The sequence below is a fragment of the Nyctibius grandis genome, chromosome 5 (assembly GCF_013368605.1).
Source record: "Nyctibius grandis isolate bNycGra1 chromosome 5, bNycGra1.pri, whole genome shotgun sequence".
Taxonomy (NCBI): Eukaryota; Metazoa; Chordata; class Aves; order Nyctibiiformes; family Nyctibiidae; genus Nyctibius; species Nyctibius grandis.
In genome coordinates this window covers 10507807-10525339 of record NC_090662.1, presented here as the reverse complement: position 1 = coordinate 10525339, position 17533 = coordinate 10507807, and the positions used below count along the sequence as shown (strand labels likewise).

The window sequence follows — 17533 nt, the reverse complement described above, 5'->3', positions numbered from 1 at the left end:
TATGACAGCACATAAAATGTTATCTAAGTTCCTCTTAAAACCAGTTAGGCCGCTTCACTGACTACTTTTATTGGGCAGCTTTTTCTAATTTTGTTCCCTCCATGGTTTAAGACTTCTGATTTGAAGACTAAATACATTTATATGAAGTTCATACTCTTTTTTTTCCAATGATGTCTTTTATTTAATTAGCTTTTTTCTTGCTGGAGATTTATTGTATTTGTAGCATGCATCACCTCCTTTCTCCAAGATGTACTTTATGAAATAACCCCTAGGTACCAGGATAGTTAGGTCAGGTCAGCCATTTTTCACACCTGCTTACCTTTGGTGGCATGTATTTTAGTGCCTTCTGTATATCGGGGTTGGGAATGTGCAGGAGGTGAGCTGGAAAATGGGAATCTAGGAAGGCATTTAGGGACAAGGGAGTGGCACAGAAGAGGGGGACATCAGTGGGCATGTATAGATGGGAAAAGGGTTTGGTGTGGGTGACCAAAGACAAATTATAGATTCAAGGATGCAGCAAATGAACACACCCAAGTCTCAGCACGAGTAGTTGCAAGAGAACAAATATTCATTTCTAAACATCTTGACACATTTAATACCTTTTTATTAGAGAGGTAAAAATCATATAAACTAGCTGCAATTTTGCCTTTCTCTTTCCATACATTCCTCTACTGTGCAATACCTATATATTCAAAATTATGTGTATATATTGCCGGTACTGGGACATCCTACAAACTGCCATAAGCAGAAACAATATAAAGCGACGGCTAAGGTTCTGTATGAATGCCAGGAGAGTATCAAGTCCATGTTTCCTGCCTTGGAGCCTGTGAAATTTAAGAGGGCATTTTCTTTTTTATTGAATAGTTGCTTAGCTTCTATAATTCTCAGCTGTTTATGTAACTGTAAAGTAAAGATTACCAAGGACAATAACCCCAGGGGACTAAGCACAGCTGCTATCCCACTTTCACAGAATCACAGAATCACACAGAATCAACTAGGTTGGAAGAGACCTCTGGGATCATCGAGTTCGACCGTTGCCCTGACACCACCCTGTCAACTAGACCATGGCACTAAGTGCCATGTCCAGTCTTTTCTTAAACACATCCAGAGATGGTGACCCCACCACCTCCCTGGGCAGCCCATTCCAATGTCTAATAACCCTTTCTGTAAAGAAATTCTTCCTAATGTCCAACCTGAACCTCCCCTGGTGAAGCTTGAGGCTGTGTTCTCTTGTCCTATGGCTAGTTGCCCGGGAGAAGAGGCCAACTCCCACTTCACTACAACCTCCCTTCAGGTAGGTGTAGACTGCAATAAGGTCACCTCTGAGCCTCCTCTTCTCCAGGCTAAACAACCCCAGCTCCCTCAGCCGTTCCTCGTAGGTCAGACCCTCCAGACCCTTCACCAGCTTGGTCGCCCTCCTCTGGACTCACTCCACCCCTCAACATCTTTCTTGAAGTGCGGGGCCCAGAACTGGACACAGTACTCAAGGTGCAGCCTCACCAGTGCCGAGTACAGAGGGACGATCACTTCCCTAGACTGGCTGGCTACACTATTCCTAATAGAGGCCAGGATGCCATTGGCCTTCTTGGCCACCTGGGCACACTGCTGGCTCATGTTTAGCCGGCTGTCGATCAGCACCCCCAGGTCTCTTTCCACCAGGCCGCTTTCTAACCACTCTTCCCCCAGCCTGTAGAGCTGCATGGGGGTTGTTGTGGCCCAAGTGTAAGACCCGGCACTTGTTCTTGTTGAACCTCATGCCATTGGTCTCGGCCCATCTATCTAACCTGTCCAGATCCCTCTGTAGGGCCTTCCTACCCTCCAGCAGATCGACACTCCCACCCAGCTTGGTGTCATCTGCAAATTTGCTGAGGGTGCACTCAATCCCTTTAAAAATGAAGCCATGGAAAGTATGCTAAAATAATATCATAGAGCTGGTTTAAACCCATAAAAAGCAAGGAAATTCAAAGTCAAGGCTGGAAAGCCAGACTGACAGTCTCTCTTAACCCCAGGTCTAGTAAAAAGGGCGAGCGAGGCCAGTATTCCGTCACTCTTCTGAGGTGTAAACCAGATTCATAATACTACCTTAATGCAGCTTTTGTGATTTAGTTTCCTTTCAAATCTTCTGCAGCCCAACTCTGTTTTGCTTTTAAAATAAATGTTTATGGTTATTCATTTTACAAAATGTTAACAATTTAAGGCCAGGTCCTCTGTGCTCCAGTCAGGGAAGATGAGAGCGACTCTAAGCTTTCCTTCCACTGCCTTAATCTTCAGCTTGAAAACTGCCTTCAGTGCATTGCTTTTACATTGCTTAGCATTTGCTTTGGTACACTGCACTGCCATTTCTGCCTTCTTGCCTCCAGCCATGCCCTCAGCCCTTGCATGAATGCTGCTGCGTAAGGTGTACAGCAAACGCTGCATGTAGTTCACCAGGGAACTCCCTGGTACCAGGGGAAGCTGCTCCGACCCGCTTGGGTCTCCTACTTATCTTTTTTTATTGCTGAAGCAGTTCATAGAAGCAGGACCTGATCTACGCTGTCTTGAAATAACACTAGCTTCTGATGGCATGAACTATAACAGGCAATGGCACATTTAAAGGCAAACATGGTTTTTGCCCATAGGCAAGACTCTGTAAGATATTTGTGTAACATCAAAGTCATTGCTCCTTATAGTAAAGCTGGACAGGAGATGTTTTTTCAATTTCAAGATTTTTTTTTCTGAGAGTTCAAAACTATTCTTGACCCTCACTGGGACCATCTAAGACTGTCAAAGCTTTTTGAGCAGAGAAACTCCATGCACTTACCAGAGGAGCCAATAATGTCCAGGGTGAGCACACACATGGCTTATAACAAAGTACATGATTCAGTCCGGGGCACTGAACTGCGGCTTTTCGTATCCAAGATGACTTCCCTGAGCACCAACATATTTTACTGTGTTTTTGCAAATGCCTCCATGTCATGTCTGGCCAACTGTGTATCATAATTAAATATACATTGCTACAGTGACTGATGTATGGACCTTCTAGATGAATGCTCTGACTACATGACTATAGAATCAGTCTCCCTTGCTTTATTTGGCTTGGTGACTGTTTAATTATTTACACAAAATAAAATGTCTTTAGAAGCTTGTGGGTATTTAATATTTTTAAAAGACTTAGAAAGTCTTTAAGAGCTGCTGGTCAGCACCTTCCCTTGGGCTGGGCACAGTTCAAAGCTCTCTTCCCAGCAACATTAGCTTCTTATGAAGGGTGAAGCATCTCCAAAAAGTGACTGTTTGATCTCTATAGGAACTCTGTGTTCATACTTAAATCCAAAAAACTTAATCACTCTGTGCAATGTTGTCCTACTTTTACATCAGTTCAGGATGATACTTAAATTCTGGGAAAAGTTTGCAAGCTCTTCATGTGCAACTGTCTTCTCCTCTCCATTTTTGGTACCAAACAGCTGTGTTTTCTGCACCCTGTCAGCTCTGACCTTAGCCTTAGTATGGGAAAAAGCAGTTTCAAGTTCCTGCCCCGAATGAAGTAAACATTAGCAAGGACTTACAACTGGATGTCTCACCACGTGGCTATTAAACTCCACAGGGATGAGGATTTCTCTCTGAAAGTTTGATCAGAACTGCTGTTCTTATCCAGCTTTCAGTATATGTCTATTAGGATAGTGGTTTTTAACCTGAGGCTAAGCACACTGTAGAAAGCAACTAGAAAAGCGAACCCACCACTACGCAGCAATCTATGTCTACTAAAAAATGTATAAAGGTCTGCAAACTTAAGGTTCAAAACTAGTTTATACAGAAAAGTATTTCTTTAAGAAAGCAGAGTACACCTCATCCTTCAGTCAGAGCTTGTTTCATTAAAAGTATATCCACTTTAAATATGTGCAAACACAAAGCTTCATTTATAATTATATTTAAATAGACAAATGACAAAAGAAAAAAATAATCAAAGGACTGGCATGCCTGCAGAATTTCAAACACAAACAATTATCTTTTTTGTATTTCCCTGTTAGATGCTGAAATTAGGAGTACTGTGCGGAAAGGCTGCCAAGATCTTATCACTGGGAAACTAACAGTAAAGTCTTAGAGTCTTTAATAGGAATGTTGTAGTGCAAATTTTAAGCCAACATTTCCATATTAGGAAGGTAAAATTATTAAGTAGCAACAGAGATAGATTTCGAAAACGTACTTAAGGATCATTCTCTATTAAATTAGAGACAGTTACAAGAATCATTTCTAAAGGCCACAGTTTGAATCTTTTACCTTTTTTTTTAAATTAGCTTGAAGCTTTCCATACAGGAATATAGTGCAAGAACTACACTTAGAGTTGAAAATCATCTTTCCCCTGTGCTACAATAAATACTGCCTTTCTACTTTTTTTCTCATTTTGGATAATACTTAAATTCTAGAGAGCTTGAGGTTGATCAGCTCTTAATGTGCAACTGTCTTCTCCTCCCCATCTTGAGCACAAAGCAGTTGTGGTTTCTGCACCCTGTCAGATATAACCTTAGTGCTAATTTGGGAAAAGCAGTTCTCACATTTAGTGCTGAAAGACTGATAACCGAATCCACAAAGGAATGACACATTTTCAGCGATGAAGTACAGGGGCTGTGGACAATGGCTGTGCTTTCCCACTGCATAAATCCTCCTGACTCAGCTGTCATTGTGCAAATCTACTGCACAAAAGCAGATTTGACTTGCATGATTGGACTTTATGTCATTGTGACTATCATAAAAGAAGTGGGTGTTGTGTTATCTTTAACATATTATTACTATACCAGGTACAAAGATAGACGGATATGTCTATAACCCTTGTACTTTCCTGTCTCCTTAAGTCTAGAAATCTTTTGTATTATTATTAATAAAATAACCCAATGAACAATATTTCTGGGTTACTGGGCAAGCATGGACTATAGAACTGAAATGTAATAGACCTGCATCTGTTCTCTTAGTAGTCCACATGAATTATGACAAAACTAAATTTAACAGGACAAAAATCAGATTCATACAACTTGTCATATTAAAATACAGATTCATGCAACTCATCATATACACATTTATCTGGTACATATACACAATGCATATGTCATATATAGAGTTGTCTATCCAACCTGCAATAGCACTTTGTGGTTTTAATCATGCGTCAGGGATTGGTTTTGTTATGGATTGTATATACAGCTAATATGATAACCAGTATGATATTAGAAGTTCCTGACTGCAGCTAATAAGAAAATGTGTTGTTAAAACATGATCTGCTCTTACACATTAAAAATTTGCGTGAACAGTTTGCACTAAATTGCAAAACCACGTAAGAAAACCTGGACCTCGGCACAGACATAAATAATGTGGCTAAGAGTGAAAAATACCTAAGAATAAAATACTTTGTGTATTCAAAAACAGGAGTGCAGATGCAAGCAGCATGTACAGCAAAATTGGCTAGTTAAGTCTTTAAAAATTAAAATATAAATTTACTCAGAGTAACTACAGTTAGTATTACTGACTCACTTATATCAAATGTCAGCTTTTTCAGATGATGAATTCTCATTTCCAAAATGCTCATATCCTTGTATAGCTAAAGCCAAGTGTAATTCCATTTAAGCTGTAGAACTTGCATAGAGTACTCAGATGTGTTTTAAAATATTTTGGTACATTAAGTCAAACCCAGATTTTCTCTGAAACTATCCCTCTCTCCCCATACATGCAAACAAACAACTACAAGCCTGATTAGTAGTATCCATACAATAATGTAAGTTATTATGCCTTGTTAAACTATTGAATATTTTGAAACCCAATAGTTTGGAATGCCCAGGACCCCTTTCACTTTTTCCAAACTATTGACAACCCTGGCCTGCTCAGGTAGCTCTGCTGATCCACTTTCTGCTGGGCTTTACTGGCCAGTGTCAGATTCCCTTCAGTCTAGCCAAAAATTAAAGCCTGTGTAAGGCACAGTCCTGCACAAGGCTCTGTAGCTACTTTGTGTTGACGTGTGGCTGATGCCTCCACAAGCCTTGAGCTTCTGTCCAACTTGCACCCTACAGCAGTCTGCTCCTGTGGCATAACTGCGTTAGCTGTAGTGTCTGTATATGTTTTAAATTTAATCACACTCCACAAATCTCAATGTAATTAAACCAAAAATGCTTCTTTATAAATCACTTTTGATTAGTTTAACTGGTTTAAGACAAAATTCTTCTCCAAATAAAAGAGGAATGTATATGTCACAGATGTTGCTGGAACGAAGCTGTGTGCTGGTCTTTAACAGCTAGATGAACGTAGCTGGTTAAATGTACATTTTACATACCATTTAGCCACCGGGAGTCATGCTGCTCTGTTCTGATTGGATGATGATGCCCCAGAGTTCGGAAAATGGCAAAGTCCCTGCCCATGAAGTCTGCTGCTGTGCCAGAATACAGTTCTCCATCTGTGGGAGGACGCAATTGTAAGCAACATTTCTCAATTTTCCAGTCATGGTAAGTCAGAGAAAGCTGCCAGTCCTATGTTTATATTACGCTAATAAGGATAATAGGGAAATTACAAAGCAAGAAGCCATATGCAATGTATTGTCATTGAAAATATATAATTAGACCCACTTTCTCACTGCAGAGCTTAACTGCAACCTCTCTCAAATGAGCTGTATCTCCTGACTGCTAGTGCAGCCACCTTTCAAAAATATGTTTGGATTCTTAGGCTGGAACACTGACAGCTTGTACACCTATCCTTGGCAGACAGTAGTATGAAGCCCCAAAAAAGCCTACCTAACTGTGAAGCAGCCCTCTTTTGAACAGGAGTTTGGACTGGAGACCTCCAGATGATCCTCCCAGCCTTCTGGGTTAGAAGAGGAGACTGAGGGGTGACCTGTCATGTGTTACATGTTTATAAATATGTAAAGGGCAAGTGTCATGAGGATGGAGCCAGGCTCTTCTCAGTGACATCCCTTGACAGGACAAGGGGCAACAGGTGCAAGCTGGAGCACAGGAGGTTCCGCATAAATATGAGGAAAAACTTCTTTACGGTGAGGGTAACCGAACACTGGAACAGGCTGCCCAGAGAGGTTGTGGAGTCTCTTTCTCTGGAGACATTCAAAACCCACCTGGACGCATTCCTGTGTGATATGGTCTAGGTAATCCTGCTCCAGCAGGGGGATTGGACTAGATGATCTTTCGAGGTCCCTTCCAATCCCTAACATTCTGTGATTCTGTGATTCTGTGTGACTCTGTGTTGGGAATTGGAGAGCCCAGCTCATTCACTCTTGGTTCAGAAAGTCATCAAGTCCCTTGAATTTTTCATATAGAAATTGTCTTTTGGTTGATCTTTAGTTTTGTTTTGCTTTTTGCTTTTTTTTCCCCTTCTTTTTTTTCTGAGCAAGCAAACCCTCTGAAAACAGTGTCTTCTACAGGAAAGACAGAACATGTCTTTCTCCTCCTGCCACCTCTGTAATTGTGATACTGGCAACCGGTAACAGCTAAGGGAAAGAATAAATGAGATCATTCCCTGCTACCTTGACCCCATGCATATCACAGTGAACAAGTGAATTAAAAATTGACCTGTGATATTTCAGCCCATAAATGGCACATACATAGCCTAGCTGGAGAAGAAACTCGTAATATTAGAGTCCCAGTGTGCCACTCCTCAGCTAGAAGTATCATGGAGGAGACAGAGAGACACAGTCTAAATTCAAAGGTCAAGTTAAACACCTGCCAACTGATAAAGAGAATAATAATAATAATATATAGCAATCAATCAGACCCACAGAAAACAACCAGGGATCAAAGAACAACACGTATCTTTCTGGCTTTAATGTAGAGCTTGTCCATGAAATTACTCTGAATTCAAATTGCTAAAAATGCATTTTTTTAGGACTGTGCCCTTTTACACTTGTATGTGAAATGAGATACCCTACTCTATGCTTTCAATATGAAATTAAAAAGTATTATTCTTTCCAAAAGCTATTTTCAAGCTACCCATCTTAAATGGGTCTTCTGTGAAAAAGACTAGTTTGAGGATAAAATAACTCTTTCTTTAAGCTAAGGTAATAAATTTTTCATGGTCATGATGAACTCTACCATGTCCTCATCTTAAAACACCCTTTAGGAACAAGTTCATAATTCTCATGGCAATTTTAGATATTTCCATGGTGGGACAACCATGTCCAAGCAATGCTACTGGATATCACTGACATCTTTTCCCCAGAACACTGACACCATGAAATTATCAATTGAACTTACAGTGGCTCTGTACCATATGGTAGTCATGAAAGTCAGGAAGGGTGAAAACATGATAGCAGAAAGGCGTGGAATTGAATGAATTCACAGCAGAGATTAGAAGCAAATAGACCAGTCGTGCCCAGCAGGAGGTGTAATCAGAAGTGAAACAGAACAGCATATCATTAATTAACAATTTATCATTCCTCTATGTCATTTTCAACTTTTTTTAAAGGGGAGACAATCACTTAATTATAGTGATTATTATGTACAGGGTATGCAGCTGAGATTTTAAAGAACACAAAATCTTTTTGCTTGTGAAAAGGGCTTTCATGCTGTGCTTAACCTTTCTTTAACCTTATCTTCATTTTCTTGTCTTTCAGTCCCCAGTGAGTTCTGATAAATCAATATAAATCAAAGGGGAGAAGAGAAAACCAACAAGCCCTATTTTGCTTCCTAGTTATCAACAGACCAAAAGGTCAATCAAGAAAGAAAAAAAAAATCTATATTTAATACATTACTAAAATTAAAACAAATATAGCTCAAAAACTCATTAAAATTATATATTTGCAATATTTAGAATTTTAAGTGTTTTTGGCACCTCAGCATCTAACTCAGTATATAAACACCACTGAGAGTTACCTATCTTCCAGGTGTGACTTAATTCAACCCAAGACTATTTAATACTGCTAGACTCTTGTGGCTGGTACTTTTCGTCAGTGGTGATAGTGTAAAAGTTTTGCCAATAATTGGCTTCAGCATGTTCCTAAGGAGAAAAAGTCTGTAGGAAGCTAGCTGACCTTTCTTTCCTTTCTGCTACAGCCCCTCCAAATTTCAGTGTACCTAGACCAGTGCCTGCAGTTTGAATTGATTTGCTGCAGTCATGTAAATTTTGGCTTCTCCCAGATAGAAATACCAAGGAATACCATTTATTTTTGTAAGGCTTTAGATTATAATTTTTGCTGAACTCAGGGTGAGCCTCAAGTCATATCCCAGATGTGCACATCCGTTGAGTTAGTACTATTCAAAAACTATATGAGGATTTTGCCTCCTGTCTAGATAGAAGTATATTCATCTTTGTTTTCCTGTACAGACCTTCTTTTGGACTGAAATTTGCTCATTGCCAGTCTAGAAAATGATTCTTTTATGTCATGGATAGTTTTCACTGTGCTATTTCACACATTAGCCTGCTCAAATGGAGATTGTTTAGTTAGCAGCACATAGATGGGAATGGATGAATATGTTTGTCAGTAGTTTTAAAAACAGTTTTCATTAACTTTACAAAGCAAGTGGAAATGAACAGTTTGAAAACTGACAAATATTTCTCAAGGGGAAAGAATGAAGGAGAAAAAAAAACCCCAAACTTGTCACTTTGCATTTCCACCCCAGCAGCATAAAGTAGTGACTGTCCAGAAAAAGCTGATGGCCCTCAGTTGTTTGCTTAGGAAAAAGCTTTATGTTTTGGGCACAAGCTACTTTTTTCTAAAGGAGTAGCATGTTGACATATGAATGCAAACAGAAATAAATATATTGACTATATTAAATAAAAAGGCAACAATTAAAGCCCACGGTAATGCTTTCTTTTGGGGAGGAACCATTTTCCCGCATACTGTACACAAGCAACAGGAACCGTGAACATCTCCCCAAGCTCATTAGATACAAAGATGTCAAAAACTAAGCAGTGTACTTGTTTCTATTCAGCTTTTAAAGAAGACTGCTTCTTACAAAAAATATACATTTTTGGAGAGTGCAGAAGTGTAAGCTTCCTTTTTGAAAGAAATAAGAAAGTTGAATGGATGGGGAATATAGAAAAAGCCAAGTCTTGAATGTCCTGATTGCTGTCACAGGTAAAAGAGTTCCCAAATGAGATCTGCTATCCTTGGTTAAGAGATTTACTCACTAAAGTTAAGATTTTCAGACGTACACAGTAATGTTGATTTCATTCCTTTTAAAGTCTACGACTAAAGCTTCCCAGAAAGTAGAATAAACTCTAAAATCCTGAACCCCATATGTACTTAGTAGCTAATTTCTCATAAATAGGGTAGCAATGTTCTTCCTTGGTAAGAAGCCACTGTATTTCAGATCACATTGATCCATATTTGGGAGCATTAAGGCACCTAAACTAATTTAAAAGATAATAATATTTTTTAAAAAAATAACTTTTTTTTTTTAAAAAACAGTGATACATAGGAACATAAATAGCTTTGAGGATTCTGGAACATCACAGCTTTTGAAAATCCCAAAGGGTCATTTCCTAAAGAGCAACTGACTGACAATGGGACAATGCTGTCTCCTTCTCTGAAGTTTTCTCAACTAGCCCAATACAATTGCTTTAGACTAATACATTCAGTGACAATTTTCTCCTGTGATTGCATTCTTTGAAAATCCTGCTGCCTGTCATTTTCCTCATGCCCTGGAATAAACACTAGTGGTGCCCAGGGACTGCTTAGTCTCTACGTTTTCATACATTAGCCTGCTCAAATGGAGATTGTTTAGTTAGCAGCACATAGATGGGAATGGATGAATAATGTCTTACATTACTAGGAACTAGTTATATCATGTTCCCAGCTGGTGTTTACTTTAGAGTAGAGTAGCAATAACTACCTTTAATGAACAACTCTTACAAAAATAATGAAAAATGTTTGCAGGTGGATGGAACAAGGAATGTATACTGGAAAAATATTGGAACAATTTAATAATGATGAACTGGTTTGTTTGGGGTTTTTTTTAAATATTATTGGGTTTTTTTAGGAGAGAGGGAAAACTGAAGATCCTTTTTACATTTATAAGTGTTTCTTTCAGCTAAAATATAAAATAAGAATCCGTTAATAGCACTAATGGTTCTTAAAGATCTTAAGTTACTTTTTGCAAATTAACCTTGGTGTTTTGCCCAAATTCCAGCTTGGATAACTGTGTTTCACTTGCTTAAGATTTACCTTCTAGTTAGAGAGTCAAGAACATACACTTCTTCCACACTTTGCAAAATCTCTGTTTAGTGTTTCTGATGAATAACAGAGGTTATTTTTCCCTCCTGTATTTAACCATATAAGTTACTCTTACTTCTCAGCCTTCTTTTATCTTCCTGATAGTTACTCTGTGTTACTAATTATAACATTGCATTTTAATGAGTGCTGGGTAATTGTTTTACACAGTTGCCCTCTTGAACTTAAGATAAACCATGGTTGCTTGTGAGGACAAATAGTTGTGGTACACACGGGGCCAGGAGTAGCTGAGCTATTATTCAGCTCAGGAGAAGGGAAGCAGAGTCCATCCATGTTCTTCTTGGTGTGAGGCATTTGCGGTCAAGAGGCTCCTCTGGCCTTCATGGAGCTATTCACTGCTTCACTCCAGTGCTACTTACTTCAGAGAGCAGCTGGACCAAACCTTTCCATGCAGTCGTTGTTGGGCCAGTTCATTCCCTGTTTCTCATCTATTTTGAGGGGAGGATATTATTTTGCCTTGGTTCATCACTTTACCATAAAATTTATGCTTTTTTGGCAAAGATAAGAGCAAGCCATTGTGAATCAGTGGTGAATCTGGTATACACTTTCTGAAATATCAGGGGAACCTCTGCAGTAAAGGATTAAAGTAAATGCAACATTATAATCAGTAACACAATATGACTGTGAGGTAGCTATGAGGAGGCAGAGAAGAAAGGATGTTCATGTTCAGGGAGCAGGAATGTTAATTTCAGCTTCACTCTGAGTTTTGTATAAGTCACTGAAGTAGAAATTAGTCACTGGCTTTGAATGTTGAATTTGTGCCATTTTCTATAGTGCTGTCCATGGCTCTAATTGAAGCCTGATTCAAAACAAAATATCATGCTCAGTCTACTGTTTATTAGGAGGAGAAATACATGGAGTGAAAATTATAGTGATAGGGAGTGGGCTCAAGAAAGCAAAGATGTTTTAAAGACATGAAATCTAAGCCAAGGGAAATAAGATAATCATATTTGTGCCGGACTGAGTGAAAAAAAAAGGAATGTGAAAAGTTAGACGTTGTTGACTTTGTGCAGTTGCATACCGGGTATACCATGTAATACTGGCTTGTCATCATTCTCTTTCTTTATTGTATATTAAAGTAAATAGTAAAGACATTCCCTTGAGAGTAGCTCTGCCACAAATTCAAGTCGCTCCAGGCACTAATTTATACACTGGCCTTTTACACATTTTTTTCCTTTCTGTTTGTACAGGGTAGAAGTTGGAGCAAGATGTGGACGTCTTTCTTGTTTTTCCTGTTAAGAAGTGCGTGTCCCCAGGGTAGCTCATCACCTGTGATCATTAGAGGCTTCGAAGATCAGGAAATGAGACACACTCAAGACTAAATTTTTGTTGCTGGCTATTTTGAATATCTTCATTTTTAAGTGTAATGTAAATACAATAAGGCTAGCTGGTAGGCAAAACCCTAGACTAGCAATAAGGACAAAGTTCTGGAGAAGACAGTGCATCTGGTTATGTGTCATTTCCCGGAGATTTCTGAGATAAGAGAATCTGCAATCTTCTGAAATGATTGTTGTCCCCTGGATTTGAAGATGTAATAAAGTGCCAAAAAGTTACCTACTAAGGATAAAGTGGCTACACCTGGGCACAGTTGTTACTGAAAGAAGAGTCTAATTTGTTTCACTCTTAATTTCTTCATACAAAATATCTTTTTGCCTTTTTCATAAAGGAGCGAGAAGAACAATGAACACAATTAATTCAACTAATAAGTTAAATCAATTAGATAAATTCAATCAATTGGATTAGTTCAATTAGATTAACACAGTCCAGGTGCACTACACTTACATATGCCATATCTTTAAGTATTCAAAAATACTTAATTAATTGAAATCTCTCTGTTCTGGCCAGGAGTTTAATTGTATTCACTGTTGGATATATGTCTTCAGCTGAAACATTGTCTTAAGGCCTGGATCTGTGAATGCTTGTGTATCTCCAGCTCACATACAGGTACATTTGGGTGATAGGCCTTCCTTGGAAGCAAAACCGGTGTAAGAAGTTATTTATTTCTTTATTTACTTGTTTCTTATTTCTTACTACTCTCACTTTGCTCTCAGCTGTGCTGGTGCAACTGTCAGTGAGGCCAGCCTGTAAACTGGGCTATTAAAATACCTCCAGAGTCATCTAGCTCTGGGGAGGAGAAACACTTTGCAGAATTAAGGTCTTACAGAAGTATACAGTGGTTCTTGTGATACTTGCTTCCTGGCTTACATGCACCTTGTTTCTCAAGACACCTGGGTCAACTGTATTAAAAATGAAAACAGAATTACTTTAGCCTGGAAATAAAATCCATTTAAAAAAAGCTCTATCATAGGTTCTACAAGGAGAAAAAAAAGCAGAAAACTGGCAATTATTTACCGTGAATGCACGTCTCATTGAACTCGTATTGTGGCACCTACCTACTAAAAGAGAAGCTGTCAGCAGTTTAGGATCATAAGGGCTTTTCCCTCGGCCATTTTCAAAATGTGAATCTTCCATTCTAAAAATGTTGTCCTGTGAGTTGGAAAAAAAAGAAAGAAAAAGCAACATTATTTGATGAAAGAACATTAAAAATAAGTTGAACTAAACAGAGTGAAATATATGTGATTCATACCGGGTTTTGTGGCTTCAGGGAAGTCAAATTACACCAGGTGAGTATCTGGCATAAGTGCCCACCTTCTAATCAGCATTGTGCTGCAGGCTAGTCAAAAGCACAAATGCACATGCACAGCTTGTGTCTCATCTATTCTACTTCAGGTATAATTGCATAACTTCATTGAATTGTTTCTGCTTTCACAGAGAATATGTCTGTGTTAACAGTAATTCAGCTGAGTAACAGCTAAAGAAGCTGGAATTTGAAACTTTTGTCTGAAAAAAGACAAAACATTTTTCACTGACTATACTTCTCTAAAATATCCTGCAAGTGTAGATTAGTGCATAATACAATGCTAAATTCTGCTTTTCCTAACTTGAGTATTTAGTGACTTACTGTTTCATGCATCTTCAAATGCATCAGGAGAACCTTTCTTTTTTTATTTTTCAGTACTATGCAGCAAAACTTTTAAAATATACAGGCTGAAGGCAAAGCATATGGGGATATAAACCAAGATGAAAAAGGGTCTCAGTCAACACTAACTCAAATCAAGGTCAGTGAATCCAAAGCAATGGGCTTTTCAGTACCTTTAATTACTTCAGTTTTAACTGGGGGACCAAATCTGTCAATCAGTTTGAATAGTGTGTTTATCTTACGTTTTGCACTGAGGGTAAAACCAGAATAGATGCTTTTTGCACAGCAGACATATAGACCAAAGACTTGTGGAGGCCACACGTAAACCTGAAATTTCTATTTCCCACGTGCACTGTGGTTAATTTGCATTGACACCTAACTAACTCAATGAGCCCCAAAGTTGGGACAACCTCTACCCCCAACAGTTTCTCTGGCTACTTAGGCCTCTGCGCACAGTTCTCAGTTGCTTATACCTAAAAATTCTCTATGAGGTAGATGCTGAAGGACTTCCTTTAATCAATATTTGCAAGACTAAGTAGCTTAGGCTGTAACAGGAACTACAGCTTGATACAGCCTCTTTTTTTCTTAGTGACTAATCAGAGATCAGTCGTCTGTTTTAAGAAAATAAACAAAAAATAAATATCAGAATATATGTCTAAAATATATGTGTTGATAGTAGAAAGTAACTAAGAAGATGTTACAATATTTTCCCCTATTTATTTCATAACAGATCAGCTCTTCACCTTGATTCTCAAGAACTTATTGTTTCCACGGACTATCTCAAGCCCCCTTTCTCATTCTCATCATCCCTTTCTGAACACAGGATCATAGAGCTGCTGGCTGGAAGGGCTCTCTAGATATCATTAAGTCCAGGAGGACTTGAAAGAAGACTATTTTCAGCACAGGGTACGGTCAGATTTGGTTTCGTCTTGCCAAGTCTTGAAAACCTTCAGGAATGGAAATCTTATAACCTAACAGGGCAACTTCCATTGCCGTTGCCCTGTTAGTGAAGAATTTTTCTTCTAAACCGAACCTTCCAAGGAACAACTTGTGACTTTTTGTCCTTATTATATCATCTGCAGTGATGGCAAAGATACAAACAGATGTCAAAAGCATCCATCGTAACTACCCTTCAATCAGTTATGGGCTGTTCCTAAGGTGCCTGCTCAGCTTCACTTCTCCACTCTAAGTCTCAGGCTAGAATTTCATGAAAGCTTAACTAACATGTAAACTCCAGAGTCTTACATTGTCCTGTGTTCGCAAGTAAAAGTCTCAAAATTGTACCCAATACTGACACCTTCAAGGGCAACGCTCCAGTGCTCGGTGCTGGAGACTTGGCAGTCCACAATGCTGTGGAGGATGCAAAAGAATATCAACAACTCAAATTTTATTTAGCAATTGCTTTGGTAATGTTTTTTTAATGTGAAGATCATTCAGGCAAATAGCTGATGTCTTTCTTATGGGCAGTGAATTCAAGTATTTGGAAGCAGCGCTCTTCCTGGCACCCTGCCTTCCCCATCTCGCTCGTCTATACTGAATCCAGGCATGGGCCAGGCGAGTGACCAAACATACTTCCAAATGGTATTATTTTAAACCTATTGAGTCCATGTTTCTGTAAGTGGGTCACAGGCTATAGTTTTTATTACAGGCTTATTTAATTATATCATGCAAGCATCTATCTGTGTGTGTATTACATATTTTCAAAGGAACATAAGAAGGATTTCACATTTCACTCCATTTACTGGAGAAAAAGGTGGAGGGAAAATGGACTGTTAGCAGAATGGTCTATCTGGAGGGGCTTACTGCACTGTAAGATAAAAAGCTTGGACACAAGTTCGTGAAGTTAGATCCCAGAATTCAAGATCAGTCTCCTAAGGCATGTTCTTGTAGATGTAGCCTGCCTGGTTATGTTTATATAGTCATCTTGTATCTGTAGTATCTTGCACAGTATTAAATTTCTTTCTTTCCCTTTGTCTTTCTTTCTGTTTCTTAACAGTCCATACACATTCCTTGCTTCTATTAAATTTTCTGACTTTGCTCCTTCTAACCAGAAATGAATAAATAATGAAAAAGAAAACTGTTTTTGAAATTTGACTGAAGGGTCCATATCTAGATCTTGCACAACAAATAAAAGCGGTAAATTGAGGAGAGTGCTAGACCTCAACTACAATAATAGAAAATGGCACTAATGCTACAAGCCATTACTGAAAAATTTTATTATCAATCTGCATTTTCTTGGGATTTCTTCTTAGTTGAGGATAATTGCTCAACCTGCACACCAATGGATATTTGATAAGGCTATAAAGTCAGTGGCATGACAGTTAAAGCAGAATATATTCCCAAGATAATCCCATGTGTCATTATAAAACAAATAGGAAACAGATGTGGAAAGTGATTTGGTGTAGGAAGGATCTGATTTTTTACTGTATTCTTCTGGTTTATGTCACTGTAAATCTACTGATATTGGTGTGTAGCAGGCAAGAAAGAGTGGAGAACTGGGTCAGCGTAAGTCAGAGATGATCCACCCTTCTCTTTGTGTTTGTGGAAGACAACATTTGAAATAAGAGGCATGACAGGGAAATCCCACAGTGTTTTTGTATTTCAGTTAAAATGCAATATAGAGACATGTACTATACATTTCCAAATGTATGGGCAAGTAATAATGACAATAAATACATCACTGTTAAGTGCCAAATAAATGTATCATGGTTAAGTCTGAGGCCCCAAGGAGTTTTGATAAACATGCTATAGGAATTCTAACCAGTCACAAATAGAGCAACTTGCCCAAATAGCTTTTTGGGTGCTGAAGTTGAACTACCTCTATCTACAAACCAACAATAAATACAGGCAACAAAGGAATAGACTCTTTTCTATGTACTTCCCCACCCCTATTTTAAAAGCCTAGAAAGCAATATGACTAATGATAGGTACTCGATCATGCTAGTCACTGGTCTGTGGCATTTGCACCCCAATTCTGCCCTGAGATGCCACAACAGCAAGAGATGAGATGAGAAGTCAATGTCAATATTTGAGGGTAAAATTTAATCTCTTCATTTTTTTATAAAAGGTGTACTTGATCTTTTTCCAGAGAGTTAGCCTCTGCGTCAAACTGCAAACTCAGGTTATGCTCCTGGTGTTATAAGTCCTGTCCACCTAAATTACACCTGAAAACCTGTGTGGAGGCAGCAGAGGGAGCGAGGGCAGCTCTTGGGTAATGACTCAGGGCCAAAATCATTCTGCCTGTAGCTAGCAAAGACTAAGGCTCTGCTTGGAGGCTTAGAGGGACTTTGAGCTGTGTGAGTGTGGCCTTCTATTGCACAGTACAGCCAAGAGCTTTTAGCTGAAAAGAAACGCACATTATC

At 38.7% G+C, this 17533-nt stretch overlaps 1 protein-coding gene across 1 annotated transcript in view; it reads right to left on the bottom strand.

Moving 5' to 3' along the window:
- SEMA3A (semaphorin 3A) overlaps nt 1-17533 on the bottom strand; it is a 177766-nt gene that overhangs the window by 58910 nt on the left and 101323 nt on the right. Inside the window, exons 6-7 of the mRNA XM_068400555.1 lie at nt 13585-13678; nt 6290-6409 (exon numbers count right to left, since the gene is read on the bottom strand). Coding sequence (XP_068256656.1) covers nt 6290-6409; nt 13585-13678 — 214 coding nt within the window. The remainder of the gene's footprint in view (nt 1-6289; nt 6410-13584; nt 13679-17533) is intronic.